Raw genomic sequence first — 16,890 nt, 5'->3', positions numbered from 1 at the left:
AACGCCATAACTTGTAACATTGATATTGATAAACGCGTAGAGACAAAAACGACAACAATTCTATTGTGTGTACCTAGTAATTTCACAATATTGAAATCTCCTCAAATGCGTACATACAAAAGACTATAAAATCCGATTACGAGACCCTTATATGGAAATAATGAATTATGAAAAATAAATTAGTAGTATTAATTCAATGCTAAACTTACCAGTGGAACGATGACGAACTGCAACTGATGTTTCATGCAGTTTTCAGCAAACACATGGCATACATTGTAATGACTGAACAAATTCAATTTTTCAAAAAACTTACATTATCCTTAAAAATACATGAGGTACAAATTCAAATAATTAAACAAAGTAGTGTAGATATTTCGATGTATATTTTTTTGTACACTGACTTACAAACATTGTGTATGTGTATTACATATTAATTTCTTGTTCAACATTGAAAATGATCACACATTTATTAATATTAATATTATTTTTTGTTATTTTTAATATATCATAATATAATATAATCAATAAACAATAACGTCCCGCTATGAGATAAGTGAGAACACCATCATCATACTGACCGTTTACAAATCCAAAGTAAAACGAACGTAATCTTTGCCTTCTAACTTTACTCTTCTTGCTTGCTTTTTTGATCTTTTACATTGAGTTAAAATTATGTACATAGGACATTGTATAATGACCCATACAGATATTATCCTTCAAGGTTTTTCGTATTCTTTCTTATCATTGCTCTCATTCCGCGAACCTATCAATATAATGTAATCGTTAATTATTATAAAAACACACACAAAAATGTTACCATTATCACAATATCGTTTCCTGAACAGCACCAATGTTCATTTCATTATCAGTTTCAGTGTTAAGTTATAGTAATTTATTAGTTCTGCTGAGCAAGTTAATGCTGATTACCCATTCCAATTAATCATGTTCCGAACTATTCAAAAGGGTAATGTAAAATGAGTAAAGTCAAACTTATTGTCACTAGCGGAAAAATTGAATTTAATTATGGTTTTCGTTCACAACAGTGAGTAAGAAGTCGGACACCTAATACGATTACTATTACAGTACAGAGTAGATTAACATTTTTTTTCTTTGGGAAAAGTTTCGTCAAAACCGCTAGAGTGTATATTTGAAAAACACAAATCTAGTGCGTCCAACATTTCGCTTGAAAACTACTTTCTTAAATCGTTACACATTCACATTAATATCAAAAATTATCAAAATATCATTAATATCACAATTGCATTGAAAATCTGAAGTATTTACAAAGAAAACAAAGAAAATTTCAATCAAACGCTTAATAATATTACAACAGACCGTAACAAATCATAAAATTATTATAAACATGTGTACAATTCAAAACAAATATAAAATAAATAACACAGATGAACAGATAATAATTATACCTCAAATGTTAGAGCTTATAACAATATTTGTTGGTAGAAATAGAATAATACATATTCTTGTCAATCTAATTTAAAATAAACAGAATAATTACTTTCTGTTTTGTCTTTGTGTCAACATAAGAAGCTCACACATTTAGGGCACAACAAAAGTTTGAAATTGTTAATTGTGTCATGTCATCATCAATATTAAACTACAACGGTATTTAGATCCAGAAACAAATCGAAAAAGTGCTTACATTTATAGTTCTTAGATATTATATTAATAATAAGAGACACCGAAGAACGACACTTAGACATTTTGTTCGCATAAAATATTATAGGTTGAATTTTGTTCGAGAATTTCAACAGACAAAAAGCACCCTCATGTGCTTCGAAGGTGTAAATAATCTGTGTAAGTTTGATTAAGTCTATGCCCCTCCTATCTCATTAATTTACAGACGATACAATCATATTATTTCTTTGAAAATGTTTAAACCACAATTAATTGACAACATTGACCAAACTGCCAAGTTAAATAGACATTAAGTGAAATACTTTTAAAGTTTTACACAAATTTTACACCGTCAAATCAATCAGAAAACGCAAAATTTACAAGATTATTGAGAAATGATTATTATGCCTTAATAATTCGTTTCAGTCCCACAGTTTCCAACTACAAACATGTAAATTGCATAACATTTCATTAACCATTATTTCATTATTTGCACAATTTTTACTACTCGCATAACTTCTCTGTAACAGCACAACAATATCACCACGCATTGCATTTCGCGTTATTTTCACCGCAATCGTTTGCCATCTTCCTCATCTGCTTACATAACTACGTGTAGAGTTATTCAAAATCGAATCAATGTTTATTAATAATCGAATTACATACAATTAACTCTGGGCAAAAATATATATTCTCTCCATTTGACTCCGCTTTACATTCAATAGTTTTCATTATTATTTTCTCGGTAATAAATATATTATTATCATAGTAATTTCCCTTACAGCATAAATTTCATTGCGCCTATACGTGTACGATTTCGTTTGTTTTTTCGTGTCGTTTTAAGTGTCTACAACACGTTTCGTTCGAACACCTTTTCGCAATGTTAATGTTAAATCTGGTTTAGCATGTATATCAATTTGTTAAATAGTAGGAACATGAATCCATAAATATATCTGTTTAAAATATGTACACGTTTAATAATCATAGATTTTAAAATGGATCGAATGTTGTCTCGGGGCCTTCGCATGGATGGATGATCCCATAATATTTCTCATTATAGATATATCGTAATGCATATCGAATAGTTTACGGAGAGAACAATTTGAACAACAATACACCTATGTCGTCTTTACTTGTTTATACATTAATAATTGGACAATTTCTCGTGTGTTTTAAAATTTGTTTTGAGTTTAGTTGAACGTTCTGGAAGGAATTAATGTTATCCGCAGGGAATTTTCATTTTGTTGGACTCGCTTGTCGATCGTTTATTTGTGTTAATGTTCATGAATGTGTGTATCACTAAAAAGGCACGTCATATGAAGAAGAATTACAATTATATAAAAACTATCCGTTCGTTTTATGACTCATCGTCTAGATGTCACCCATTTTGTATTCGGTTCTCACTTTAACATTCCTTAATACTAGCTTGTTTAAACGAAGAAAAATATAAACTGTGTGATATTATGCTTATCTCTTATCTCTACTACAAACTGGCAATCAATCGAAGGTTAAATCAATATAAAAACCCAGCACACTCGAAGAAGAAGTTCCTACTGTAAAATCAGTCTTTGTATGCCCCGTTTCAAATATATTTGAGAAAATATCACACGTCGTTAATCTAAATTCGCTCCTGGCCATCACAATGCGCGTCACTGACCTAATCTAACAATATGTAAATCAGTCTCACTCACAACCGCACCGTTTTCGTTTGCTTTAACTAAAATCAGTCCGTGAAAAGCAATCTTATCTCGCGCTATCGTATAATATCACACAGTAGAATTAAAAGTCGCTCCCTACAAACACTGTGAGCGAGTGGTACTAATTTAATAAAAAAATATGCAAAACTATAATATTGTTAGTCGGTAATCTCAAACGCCTAATCCTAAACACTTATATAATGAATTACCAAATTGCTCTTTTCGAAATGTGTGAATATTTCTGAATTGACTCCCATTTTATTCGAGGGTCGAGCGATTGCATCCGAAACATGAATTGTTTTGTATTGTTTTCAGTGTTTTTTTTTGCTTGCATAAATTAAACTATGTAATAACTAAAAAGATTGATAACAATAGTTTGATTTTAGGTTTAAAACTTGTTCTATGGCAAATATTGAGGTACATATGATTGTTGGAGCCTTGAGGCTAGCTTTAGTGTTAAAATTAAGAAGATTCATCCTCTTGATTTAGTCAAAACTCAATGATCTTCAACATTTCTTTGTTTTTCTTTTGACTAAATCAAGACGACAATATCCCTTAAGTTTTGTATAATATATAAATTTGTTCTTGCGTTACTGTAATTATTACTATTTCAACGGTTGTATAATATGCTGTATTTGTATAAATCAACAATAACAAATCCTGCTGTTAAACTATTGTTAGTTGGTTAGTCTGGTAGAAGTCTGGTTAGTATTCTGTACATAAAAATTCTGTATAAAAAATAATTCAATCCTATGTTTAATGTTAATATTTCTATTGCGCCCGATTAAAATTAATTCCTGTCGCGGCAGCAACGCAGTTCGATGTCGCTTAGCATTGATCAGTTTATTGCAGGTGTAATTGAGGTGTAATTCAAAGCGCCATAAACTTAGATTCATGACAGTTGAGTTTGTTTGTGTTGAGGTAAAAGTACGTTTGGCACGGCATTGAATCATAATAAATATTGTTTGATTTGAGTTAAACGTTAATCATTAATAATTTAATTAATTATTTGTTCGATGGTTCGGAATATCGACGGCGTAATTATTCGGACGCTCATTTTCTTCCTGTGTTCGTTTTTTTTGTTATCAATCGCTCAAGAAGGCATCGAGTATGCTTACACTTACACTTAGAAAATATATTCGATATTTAATAAGCTGACAATTTCGACGTATTTTTTGTCGACGACTCGTTGTAAGTACGTATCACATGCCTCGTTTCATTTCAATTGTCTTCATGTTTTACGGTTGCTCGTGAAATGACTAGCAGGAATATTAATTGTCACTGGTTTTTACATCTCTGAATTAATATTGTTTACAGCGAAAACATTTACGTCTGATGGATGTAATTATAATAAGTTAGTGGGCTTGCATGCCTGGATGCGTATTGTTTTCTCTTGTGTATTCGTTTTAATTTCGTCAATTTGTTCGTTTTGTTAAAATTGTATTGCTTGGTAACTCACTATGCAATATCAGTTTCACATTAGTAAAATATCAAAACTAAATACGTAATAATATGTATCTACTTCGTAATGTATAAGTATACTCGTCTTATATCGATAAAAAATTTCTGGCACATTTATGGTACCAAAAATATTAATAAAATTAATCGTACGTGTATAACAGAAGTCGTTAAAAAAAGTCTTGACTGAGATTCAAATATGTGAAACAGATATTTATAATATTTTCTGTTTGATTACATTTCTTGTTCGTTTTTGTTTTGTTTACTGTTTCTTGTTACATTGTTTACTTGTGTTTTATTAATCACAGCCGAAATTAGTTTTAATTGCGTTAAATTTCCCAATTTTGCCAACCCCAATTAGTTTTTGTTAGTTATTAATTCGAAAAAGGACGGAAACAAGTAGAATATTTATACTCAACATACAAACCGTCCCCAAAACGTGTTTATAAATTTTCGGCGGATTTGCGTTCTGGAAAAATCCTTGATGAATTAATCAAATGGCATCAAATGAATGGTAGTCGTTTCGGGGCCCTTTATTCACTTAAAGGGCCCTATATCAGCGAGGCGTGTTGATGTGCGTCGTCAGATGCTTGGACAGATAATCAGCCCTGGCAAAGCATTTGCCACACATGTCGCAATGATAGGGACGCTCGCCAGTGTGAATGCGCAGGTGGCGAGTAAGGTCGGACTTGCCTCCGAAAGCTCTCCCACAGAAGAGACACACAAAGGGACGTTCGCCGGTGTGTTTACGCACATGGAGTTTGAGATTCTCCTTGGAGCGTACGCACTTACCGCAGAAAGGGCAAGCGAAACGACGCTCTCGTTGACGTTCGGCCGCATCGGCGCGGAGGAAGCTCAAAATGGACGCTTCTTGAGCAGAGCGGAAGGCTTCCGAAGAGCTGGCGGGCAGAGTTGAAAGAGAGAACGAGTCGATGGTATCATCCTGTTCAGCTTCCCCTTCTGCATCAGCTTCATTCTCAGCTGGTTCAGAAGGTTCGGCAATTTCATCAGACATGGTCTCCTGCTTGATGACCACCTCTACATCTACGTCCACTTCATGGGCGGTATCTTGATCTTCGACGGGAAGAGTTTCGTTGGACGATGACACCTGGTCACTGCTGTTTTCTACCATGGGCGGCATGATATCTCGTATAATCGTTGAATCCAACACATTGGTTCTCTCCCTGTGGGTATTCTCCCTCTCCCTTTCTAAAGCACCCATAGCTTCAGAACTTTTTCCATGAAGACGTTCCAAAGCGTGATTCAAACGATGCTTCTTGAATGACTTCAAGTACCGGAATTGCATGCCGCAGACATCGCAAGAAAACAATTTATCTGCAGGGAGCCTAGCACGATGATTTTGTTCGCGGTGCTTAACGTAAGCTGAGCGGTACCGATAGCTTTGTCCACACTGTTCGCAGACGAAGGGTTTGTCAATCGAGGTCAGGGAGCCAATGTGTTGGAGGGCGGTGTGCTGCTCGAGAAGCCAGATTGACGGAAAAGCCGCCATGCAAGCGGTGCAGCGAAACATCTCTTCGCCGATCAGTGCAGGATGCATTAGGCCTACTTCAAGCAGGGAGGTAGCCAAAGAAGCGTATGGCAGACCAAATGGGGTTGAGGAGCGCGAAGAATGAGCCGAAGCCGGACGATCCAAACATGGAGAACTGAAACACCTTTCAACTTCGACTACCGACATCTGAAACATGAAATTTAAAAATTAGTTCAATCGGTGCCACATTTCCTACGAAAATAAGTTAAGGTCATTCGTAAAATATAATTAGTATAATTTTTCATCAGGTTTTATTTGTCAAAATCTTATTTTTATACAACTATGATATGCATTTTGTTTAAAAACAATAAGCATAATGTTTTGCAGTTTCTCGTCGTTACAAATTCAGGGTTTCAGTAATCCATGGCAAACAATAAATACAACAAATATTCATAGAATCTCGTCTACTTCTCCGCACACATCCTCAATTCTCTATAAACATGTAACACTTCCTCCAGACAAAACTTAATCATTTGAACATAAATTTACAACACCGTGCCAGTGAATCATTGATTATAAATTATTATTTTCTTTTCAATTACAGCTTCAACTAATGATACAAGCGACGAACTCGAAAGGGATCTCCATTATACATGCGTGTATTCAATAATTGTATTCTCATTCGTGAGAGCAGAACCATAACGAAAATTAGTTTCTTGCAACAATTGAATATGAAAAGTTCTCGTGCAATAAACGTTAATATTGTTAATAGAGGGTAACTATGCATCTGATCTCCAACATCTTCACTAACAGCAGGAATCCTAATCGAGCGTCCTCTCCGTAATCCTGCACTGAAAGCTACTACAAGATTGCCTACGTTTTCGCTCAACTAAGTAAGATCATAATCGTTTTTTTATAATCATTGCAGACTTAAACTTAATCTGTTTAATCAGCTTTTTATGTTTAATGTCCTTATGTTCAGAGTCGGTACTTATCATTTAGCTTTATTGGTTTATTAATACATTTATATTGCTATCGTTTGCTTGTTTGTTGCTTGATTTGTGTCAATCATCGTGTGGTAAGATATCGTCGTTATATTACCGGTTTAATTCAATAATTAACAGGAACTGTAGATGAATAAATATATCGCTTGCTTGAAAGAAGGACTTGACATCTACAACCAAACTATCAGTTAAATTAATGAGAATCTTTATTGTTATGTAACCTCTAGAAAACATAAATTCGTATAAACAAAACAAACGTATACTTTGTATGCAGGTAATAAAAGTGTTGTCGCGTATCATTAAACAAATTCATAGTATCAATTAAACATAACCTCGATCGAGTGCTAGAACTTCACCTTTGAATTACTTTAACTTAGTTGATGATGCGTCGTAAAATACTACAGGAACATGGGAGTTTAAACTTAATCGTTAACGATACTAGTTCATCAAGTCGTCCTTTCACAAAACATCAGCCGGCTTAAATCGCAACGAATGTTTAGTCAAAATCGGTAGTTGGCACTCAATCATATCGTAATTAATAGATCATTAATCGATCGTTAGATCATTACAGACGTAATTAATTGCTACACGTACGTGCTGCGCCTGTAAATCATACATTTCCGCGTTCCCGCTTTATTCGCTATTGTAACATGGAAAACATAAAAATTACCGGTTTCTCGGTCGCTCTGCGTCTCGGCGTGTGTTTGCTAATTGCATTATGCATCATGCGTTACCAGTTCTATAGGTCAGATCAAATCAAAGAACGCAACCGTTTTGAGTGATTAAACCATTGAGGCGATTGAAATACGTCGTGTGCACGTTACTTAATGGCGTTTTCATAAAAAAAGGATGCAGGTAAATGTCGTCGGCATATCAAAGGCGATTAATTCATGCAAGTATACGTGTGTGTATACAAAACGGTAATCGTAACATTCGACATTTGTTTCTATATTCTTATTTGTATATAAGTATTGTATCAATTATTGCATTATTGTTACCCGGTTCGGTTTCTGTGGAATTATGTGTGAGTGCATTTGCAGGTAGAAAAACTTTATATCGGCGGCGCTACTAGAATATATTCGTCAGTATACTATTATCACGTTGAGTCTGCTTAACAATACTGTATCTATCGAGTCGGTGTGAGCAAATCGGTTTGGTATTATTGTATTACTTACATGTAAGGAGTTACTGTTTTAATCATCAGGGGGTTTTCATAAGCAACGTGCGCACGACATAAATCCGAACACCTCAAAGTGACTTTATAAACATTTTATCCATCAATTGATCTTGCAAAACAAAACGTATTATTGTATTTAAAAATTCTGGATTTCTATTGAATATATGTATTGATATTGGAAGTGAGTGGCCCTGAGCTACCATGTCCGTTTACTACTAATCAACACTGATAACAAAAAATACAACAATTTCCTTTGATACTAAACACAAATTCATTCGCAAAAAGTACTATTATGTGCAATATTAAATCATGCTTTGTTTCATTTTTTTAAATTTTGTCGTGGTTATTTATATTTCGAATCAATTTTGTTCATTTGCAAGAGAACACGAGTCATCATCGGTCCTTTGGCACAAAATAAATTTTTCCTAACGCAATTTTGAGCAAACAATAGATTATATTTTTCCAATTGGTAATTTGAAACACGTTCGTGTTCATCACAGACTTATACAGACTTCATCTGCATCTTTTATTTATGTCTAATTGAGAAAATCTACAATGCCAATTTTAAATTGTTCACAGTTTTTGTATCGCCTAATGTAAATTTTAGTTAACAAATATCAAATAGCCAATTGGTTTAATAATTCGAATTCGAAAGGCAGCTTTTTCAGTCAAATAGTTCTTAAAATCCATAGTATCATTATACATCTCTATGAGATATAATATTTTCTGCTCCTTAAAGTGTTTTAAAAATATGTACAATTGCGCAAACATTATTCGCTCCGCTAAACATCCTTCATTTTCTCCATTCTCACTAACACTGCCTTTGCACATTTTGGAATTTTACACGCGAATTAAATTTTAGAGTAACTCGCAATTACTTGATACGACTGCGTCGCAATTATTTTAAAATTTCACAATAAATTTGACAGGTTCAGCACCTTTTCATCGTTTTTGTAGTCTGTGAGAGATAGAACTTTATCGCCAATTATTTTCGCTAGTGTGATGACTCGTAATGTTTAGTGTTTTAACACTAATCTTAATATTTCTCAGATGACAATCGTCCATACATGTGTTTTGGTAGTCTTGTAAAACAGACTTGTTCCTCAAATTATAAAAGTCTTATCGAGAGGCACTCCGGTTGCTGCATTTAATATTCAGTAAGTAATATTTTCTCATATTTTACTTACAGGTAGAGCTATGTGATTCCAATTCTTAGTATTTTTACAAACGAAAAAGCAACTTATTACTTTCGCAAACTAATTGATGCATTGATCTATGTGAACCTTTAAAATTTACGATTTCTATTTCATATCATCGAGTGTTCTTCGACTTTACAATATGTACACAATTATTTTTCATCGTTTCGTTCTGCATTTGTTGTGTGATTGACAATATTTTGTTTTTCGATTATTTTTTTACACCTCGTTTGAAAATTGTCAATTGCCATTTGTTATTGGGCGCGCATTTATTTACTTCACTCATCATCTTCTCATATGTATTAATAGTTGTATATAATATATAATATAATAATATATTCTCTCTATAAAAATATTATAAATATACTCTCTCACGTATATATTAAGTATAGGAAACAAAAAGTATAGTTATCGAATATATAATATATAATTCTTACACGACTACCAAGTGGTGGTGGTGGTGATGGTGGATTTAGTGTGTGTGTGTCTTGTATTTCCGAATAACATTCGTTTATCTCAACAGATGAACATTTACGTTTTAAATTTATTCTTGACCGGCGGATGTGTAAACGTGTTTATTACAAGTCTATGGTGCTGATAATAGATATCATCATTATTATATATTAATATATATCACTAGCGTTTAATTAGTAAATAATTATTCATCTTAATATGTAGTAATATGTATATGTTTGTTATCAGTATCGGTTCGAGAATGACGCGCGTGTGATTTCAAAGATTTACTAGAAGATTTGCTTTGCTCTGCAGTGATTTCATCGTGATATATGCATTATGTAATATTCTAGATACGCTTGCTTTTTTGTGTGGTAGGTATAAACTTTTATAAGAACTTTATAATCTCTCGCCTCGCAGTTCGCTTCATTTCTTTATTATTAATTATTGCTATAATTTGCTTTGTCGTGGGATTTATATTAGTATGCAGACGATAAAAAAACAAACAAGTCGTACTTAAAAATTCTCTCTAATCATAGACAATTAAACATAAAAACTTAAGAAAAACATAAACAGAAACAAGAACAAAAGAACAAGAAACAAGATATATATCAACTCGACGGATTCGCATCAAATGATTACATGTGTGTCAACCTGCTGTGAATAATACTGCCCGACATGTTGTTTGACGCGCGTTAAATTAAGAACTGAAATCTACCCTCCAATTGGAATGCATAGATGCGCTCGAATCTAAAGATATTGTAAACATATATTAAACTACCGGCGTGTGTAATCAGCTATCATCAGGTGGGTTGAATTAGTACTCATAGTCATAGTCAAAGAGTGCACGTATTTAGAGTCGCGTCGTCTGCTAAACAAATCGAATCGAATCAAATCAATCAGCCTCGCAAAGACTTCTCAAGCATCGAAAATCGACTGAAAACTTCTTCTCTCACTTCATTCGCACCATCGTTTGCCATCGCAATTTTCTGCCTAAATAAAACACTTACTTAACATCTCTGTCTCTCTGTTAACATCTTACGGCATTATCAATTATTACTATAGTTCATTAATGTTTATAATATTCAATAAGTTAATTAAGGTTCTATCACAGCTCTTACAAATGTTTCTCTTAAATATTTGTGTTTGCTTCATCAATTTAACTCTTCTGCACTGAATTCTATAACGTTTTTTTTTTCTTACTTGTTGTTTACTTGTTTATACATGTTTATTCTGCGTGTTGGGGTGAGTGGGTGTGTGTTTTGCCTACTGGTTACATATTCATACATACGCAGCGTGTGTGATTGTGTTGAGATTATTTTCAAACTCGGGCTAATCGAGTCTTGAGTGTTGCACGTTTATTAATTCATAGCTGCCGCAAAGAGGGTAATACACATAAGTGTAGTGTAACGATCAAAACCGCTCAGAAGCCAAATTATGTATAAAGAACTAATTAATTATTTAAAAACAGAAAGCGGAATAATGATTTAATACGAAGTCGATTATGTATTTGAATGCTGATTATTATTTTGCGGAAGAAGAGATGAAAATAAAAATGTCGCAATTTTAAAACAATGATTAAGAATTCAAATTTAACGCCGGGTTGTTTTGATATCTATACTACACTTATGTTTGTGATTGCTAACGCGATTTATGTCTAATTATTTATTTGTGAGCAGAAAAATCATCAAAACGCATCTTCCATCAATCAACTATAATTTACTACTCAATTTTTTACCACTTCAAGATCAATTTTCATGATTTTTCTTCATATGATTTCATTCATTACTCTTCCCTATCATGAACACTATAAAAATGTATTTATTGTTTGTTGTGGAATAAAATTAACCGGTGTGTATGCTTTCTCAGTTTTCCGTATGTATAATTAGCTAATATTTTACACAAAGCCCTCAAAACTACGTTTCAAAGCGTCATTATAATTCAATTTATGTCAACGTGTTTGTCCCGCCGGCGCAGCGCTAGGCGCGTGCTCCCATCCATTGTATTGATAACGAAAACGAAGCTCCGTAATCATCATTGTTTTATATATAATATATAATAACATTATATGTATATTATCATCACGATCATCAGTCTAAGGAACTATAAATGTGTTGTATAATTAAATATCTTCTCGCCGGGCGCGTCGACCGCGCGTCCGCACAATCGCAAATATTTACAAATAGCATTTCAGTATGAAGTAATAATCGTTTATTATTACTAAATCAATTAGTGATCATGTCAGCAACGATTCGTCGCACCAGCAGGTTTAAAAGTCTGATTCAGAGTTTGCGGGATTCACTGCCTGAGCCACCAGAAGAGGTCCGCAGGGCGGAGGTGGGCGCTGTGCTAGTGCGGACTCTCCTCTTCGGTGTCTAGCGGGCTGGGGGAGAGGAACTTGCGCACATACTTCGGGTAGTGCGTCTTCTCGTGCGCCTTGAGGATGGTGGAACGCGAGAACGTCTTGCCACAGAGTGTACACCGAAAGGGCCGTTCACCAGTATGCACCCGGCAATGGTCCTTCATGTGATGGCGCAGCTTGAAAGCCTTGCCGCAGAACTCGCACTTGAACGGCCGGTCGCCAGTGTGCACCGGCAGATGAGTAATGAGCGACGACACGTCCGGAAACGATTTGCCGCAGAATTTACACAGCACCACACCAGGTCCATCGGCGCTTAACTCTAGGTCCATGGGTGTAGGATGGCCTCCGTCACCAAGCCCCAGCCCATCGGGTGGGTCATGATGAAGGCCGATGGTAGGACGCGGCACACCGCCGCTGAAGTCTAACAGGGACGATTCAGCCATCAGCGCACAATGTGGCAACTGGTGTTGTTGCTCCCGGTATTTGAGGCTCTCCAGCGAGTGGGAGAGGATGTGCCGGGTGAGCTTGCTCTGATGCTGGAACGTCGTGCCGCAGTACATGCACGAATACACACGCGGCGAGCCGGCTGCCTCCCTGCCATCCAGATCCTGCAACCAAACAACAGCGACATCAACTTCTTGTGCATTTTGTTTTTGCCTTTATTTCTGACTAATTGCTTTCTTTTTTTTTTTGCAAAATTTGCGACTTTCGTGGCTTCGCGCTACTACCCTGTAACACTACAAGAAGTTGACGCTCATTTGTTTGGCTGGAGAAAAAGGATGTCTGCAGTAGTGCTGCGCCCTAGTGACTTTTACAACGTTTCTTTTTTGCACGTAACGAGACAAACACGTTCCGCGGTAATTTTGAGTAAAGTAAGATCGAAAAATAAACATCCTAAGCCAAAATATGATTGTCAACTTCTTGACAGCGCGCACATCTTTAACATCACCGCTGACGCCAATATCAATCTACGTTTCCACTCAGATCGATTGCCCATTCCAAATCAACCAGCAATGTTTACAGAAAAATAATAAATTGCAGCCTACAGGAAATCATATAAAAATATAGAAGCAAGTTGATTGCTAGAATCGTGATTAAACGTGTTTGATGTGTTTGTTGTTTGCAGCGTTGGTAACAAATGGTTTAATTAGCAATAAATTGTGCGCGTGATATGTATCCAGACGGGTGTTTCAACGAAAATGGAAATGGAACAATTAGAATACTTCCAATTGAAGAGTTCTTGGGTAGCACTTGATTTAATTGTTACACTTTACGTGGCATTCATTCTCTCCACATAAATAAAACTAAACTACATTAAATTATGTGTTGCGTATGTGTCTACTACTTTTCTTAGTTTCAAATCAAATTTGTTTACGGTTGATATCAAAAGTGTTACTTACAGGATCGTGCGAATGCCTGGGATAATCCGATGAGCTTTCGCCTGTGCTTTTATCATCTGCAAGCCCGCCGCCTCCACCACCTGAACCACCGCCGCCCCAGTCCACTTCCTTTTTCAGCGACTGAAACAAATTGAAAAAATACTAATTATCGCATGACTTGTTTCCTTAGCTTGGCCTATTAAAGAACATAATTTACAAATTAAATATTTTTACAGTAATTATAGAAAAAAAGAATCATAAATTGTCTTAAAATTAGTTTTAAAGTCGGGAGTACAAATTTCCCATCGGAATAATGGCAATGAAATCACGAAATTGTCAATCACGTGTTGATTTGTTCATTAATGGCTTTATTTCCGTAGTAAAAAATGATCGGTAGGTTGAAAAAGCCGAAAATTCTGACAAAAACCCGTCGAATCGGAATTTATTAATGCAGTTATGCGAAACGCGTAGCCTCGGCACGCGCCGCGTGGGAATGTGCGAAAATTTGCCGGTATTTTTAGCGCTCGATGAATTCAACACGTGTCGGATTGCGCGCCCGCACGCAGTTTTCAATTCGGCGCGATTAATAAACCAAATATACGCGTTTTTCCATTTCGAAATCCAGCCGAACAAAAAGTCAAGCGCGCAAAAAAATTGACGACCAAACACACCAATTATTACTTTCAATTCAATTTCCCCCGTTTTAGTTTGCGCGCCAACCGGAATTGCAATAATGGACGACGTGAGACGCTCAAAGAGAAAAGTAATGTCATCATCATCATGATCAAAATGACTCCGAACTACAAACTACAAACGGCGAAGAATCGTGAAATGTAAAAGGCAATGGCGGCGCAGGAAACGTCGCATGAAATCTCCGTCGCAATTTTCTGCTCTGCTTCGGCGCGCGATTATCGTTCACGCACAAATCGAGACGAGAAATGATAGTGCATTCTCTGGCTGCAGCGAGTAGCAGCGGCGGCGAGCGCATTTCAATCGCTCGCATGGAATGAGGAGTGAGGAATACAAAAGCGCGCAGAGTATAGAATCAGGCAGAACCGAGTGGTCACGTCGAAAATTGAATTTGCAGCCTGCATCTGTTCGCGACTCAGAATAGATGTGAATGTCGAATGCACGGGCGGCGGAACAATTTGCTAATGTCTTAATGACTGCTTCGACATTGACCGTCAGTATACAACTCAATGTATCGCTTTCAAACACATGCGGATACAATGCATCCTTTGAATTGGTAATCTAAGTATAAATGACAGATTAAATACTTACGAGAGGCACTTTTTGTACGGGAGGCATGTTGGAGGGTCCAGGCAGCGGCTCGCTGAGAATGGGCGAAGGAAGCCGATTGCACCCTGTGCTCAACATGGTGGAGCATGCAACGGCGGTGCCGTTGTTGTGCAGCGTCATGTCACTGGGCCGACACTGCTCCTCCAAAGTGAGCGGTGTGCCCGATGAGCTGCGGGTACGTTCGGGTGGCGGGCTACCTCCAGCACCTCCACCTCTATCTGGTGGCGTGTGGCATAGCTTGGGCGGTGTGGGCACGTGTTCTCGAAGCTCTCGCTCCCGATTCCGATCACGCTCACGCTCTCGTTCCCGCTCCCGTTCAGCCCTTCTTTCAGCCCTGTCTCTATCTCGATCCCTATCACGATCTCTGTCTTTATCACGGTGGGATTCGCGGTGAGATTCACGATCACGCTCTCGATCCCTATCTCTATCCCGATCACGATCTCTCTCCCTGTGTTCCCGCTCACATCTTGCTTCCCGTTCTCTGTCCCTGGTCGTTATGTCCTCTGCTGGTGCCGCACTCGCCGATGTCGACGGTGAGGTTGTAGTGCTGCTGGTGGTAGTGGCAGTCGCCGGCAGCGGACTGCACGCCGACGGTTTGCTCACCAACTCGGTGGGCTCGGTTTGTTCCGGCTCTTGCTCCGGATCATCTCGTGGCTCCTGCTTGGCGCCGTTGCCGCCTCCCAGGTTGGTCATCTCCGCCAGTCCCTTCACTTTGAGACTTTCGGCCGTCTTCAGCAGTGCCGACAACTGGCAGTACTCGACGTTCACCTCGCCTTTGTACATGAACTCCACAAGGGTGCGCAGTTCGGCGAAACGCACGTCCTTCAGGATGACAATCGGGTGGCGGCTGGGATGATCGACGAACAGCGTCTGGAAGTACGAGGAGCACGCCGACAACACCACCTTGTGGGCGCGTATCGAATGGCCCTCCGAGCAGGCCAGCGTCACGTCCACCAGACTCTCGTCGCGCAGCAGCTGACTGAACACGCCCAGCAGGTTACTCTGATGATTGTTCCACCTGAGGCAATAGTGCTCACTTCCCATGTCTAAGACAGACCACACTGCAAAACAAATCAATAATTACACGATTAGAATATTTAATTTTAATTGGTTCATCAATTTAGATATAAATCATCTCAAAGCGCCTTTGCGCACAAATAAATAATTTTAATCTTTTATGTGACATTGATAAATAATTTATTTGAAATTCTGATGGTAAATTTTCATGTTTCATAATCATCTGAATGACATTCCTGTGTCAATTAGTTCCTCACATCCTTTCTATCCAACTGTGAACGCAGTGTGTCGCTAATAAATAACATTCGGAAATCCTTGAAATTGAAAAACGCACGCGTTGTCGCAATAAATCGCGTGCGGCTGCAGGGCCCTCGAGTGTGTCTCACACTGCGCGCTGAGTGCTGAATGTGCGTCGTCGGTTCGTCAATCCAGTTATAAATAAAAACATTGCGAAATCGCGCGTCGCGCAAATTTATGGTCAAGGCAATCGATTACGCGATATTCGCGATACGCGCGTCTCTCGCGAACGCGTCGCCGCACTTTTCTAAGCTGACCTACATTAGAAAATTTGCGCGCCTCGGCCCGGCCCCAAAAAAATCCATCTACACCATACCAGTAAACGAAATAGTCACCTTACGCAACTTACACAATCGAATGCAAATCTAAAACAACGACCATCGTACAATTTGCGAATATAAATCGACGCATTAAAAACTTTTTTGCA

The 16,890-nt window shown here is 37.2% G+C and overlaps 1 protein-coding gene across 7 annotated transcripts in view; it reads right to left on the bottom strand.

The window, feature by feature from the left end:
• Window positions 1-5,114: 5,114 nt before the first annotated feature.
• Window positions 5,115-16,890, bottom strand: part of mamo (maternal gene required for meiosis) — a 97,881-nt gene continuing 86,105 nt past the window's right edge. For 4 of the 7 annotated variants that reach the window (XM_065315068.1, XM_065315069.1, XM_065315067.1 and 1 more), the window contains 3 exons: window positions 15,132-16,210; window positions 13,872-14,012; window positions 5,115-6,486 (listed from right to left, as the gene is read on the bottom strand). In XM_065315068.1, coding sequence (XP_065171140.1) covers window positions 5,347-6,486; window positions 13,872-14,012; window positions 15,132-16,193 — 2,343 coding nt within the window. In that variant the 5' untranslated portion in view covers window positions 16,194-16,210 and the 3' untranslated portion in view covers window positions 5,115-5,346. Of the gene's footprint in view, window positions 6,487-10,619; window positions 13,080-13,871; window positions 14,013-15,131; window positions 16,211-16,890 lie in introns of those variants that run through there. The other 3 variants (XM_065315070.1, XM_065315071.1, XM_065315073.1) reach the window with 3 other exon arrangements.

Source organism: Atheta coriaria, unplaced genomic scaffold (assembly GCF_025399875.1).
Source record: "Atheta coriaria isolate IRGN ID8LTWV9N9 unplaced genomic scaffold, Caltech_Dcor_3.1 hic_scaffold_11_pilon, whole genome shotgun sequence".
NCBI lineage: Eukaryota > Metazoa > Arthropoda > Insecta > Coleoptera > Staphylinidae > Dalotia > Dalotia coriaria.
Note: the sequence above shows the minus strand (reverse complement) of the source record. Positions and strands in the feature narration are given on the sequence as shown.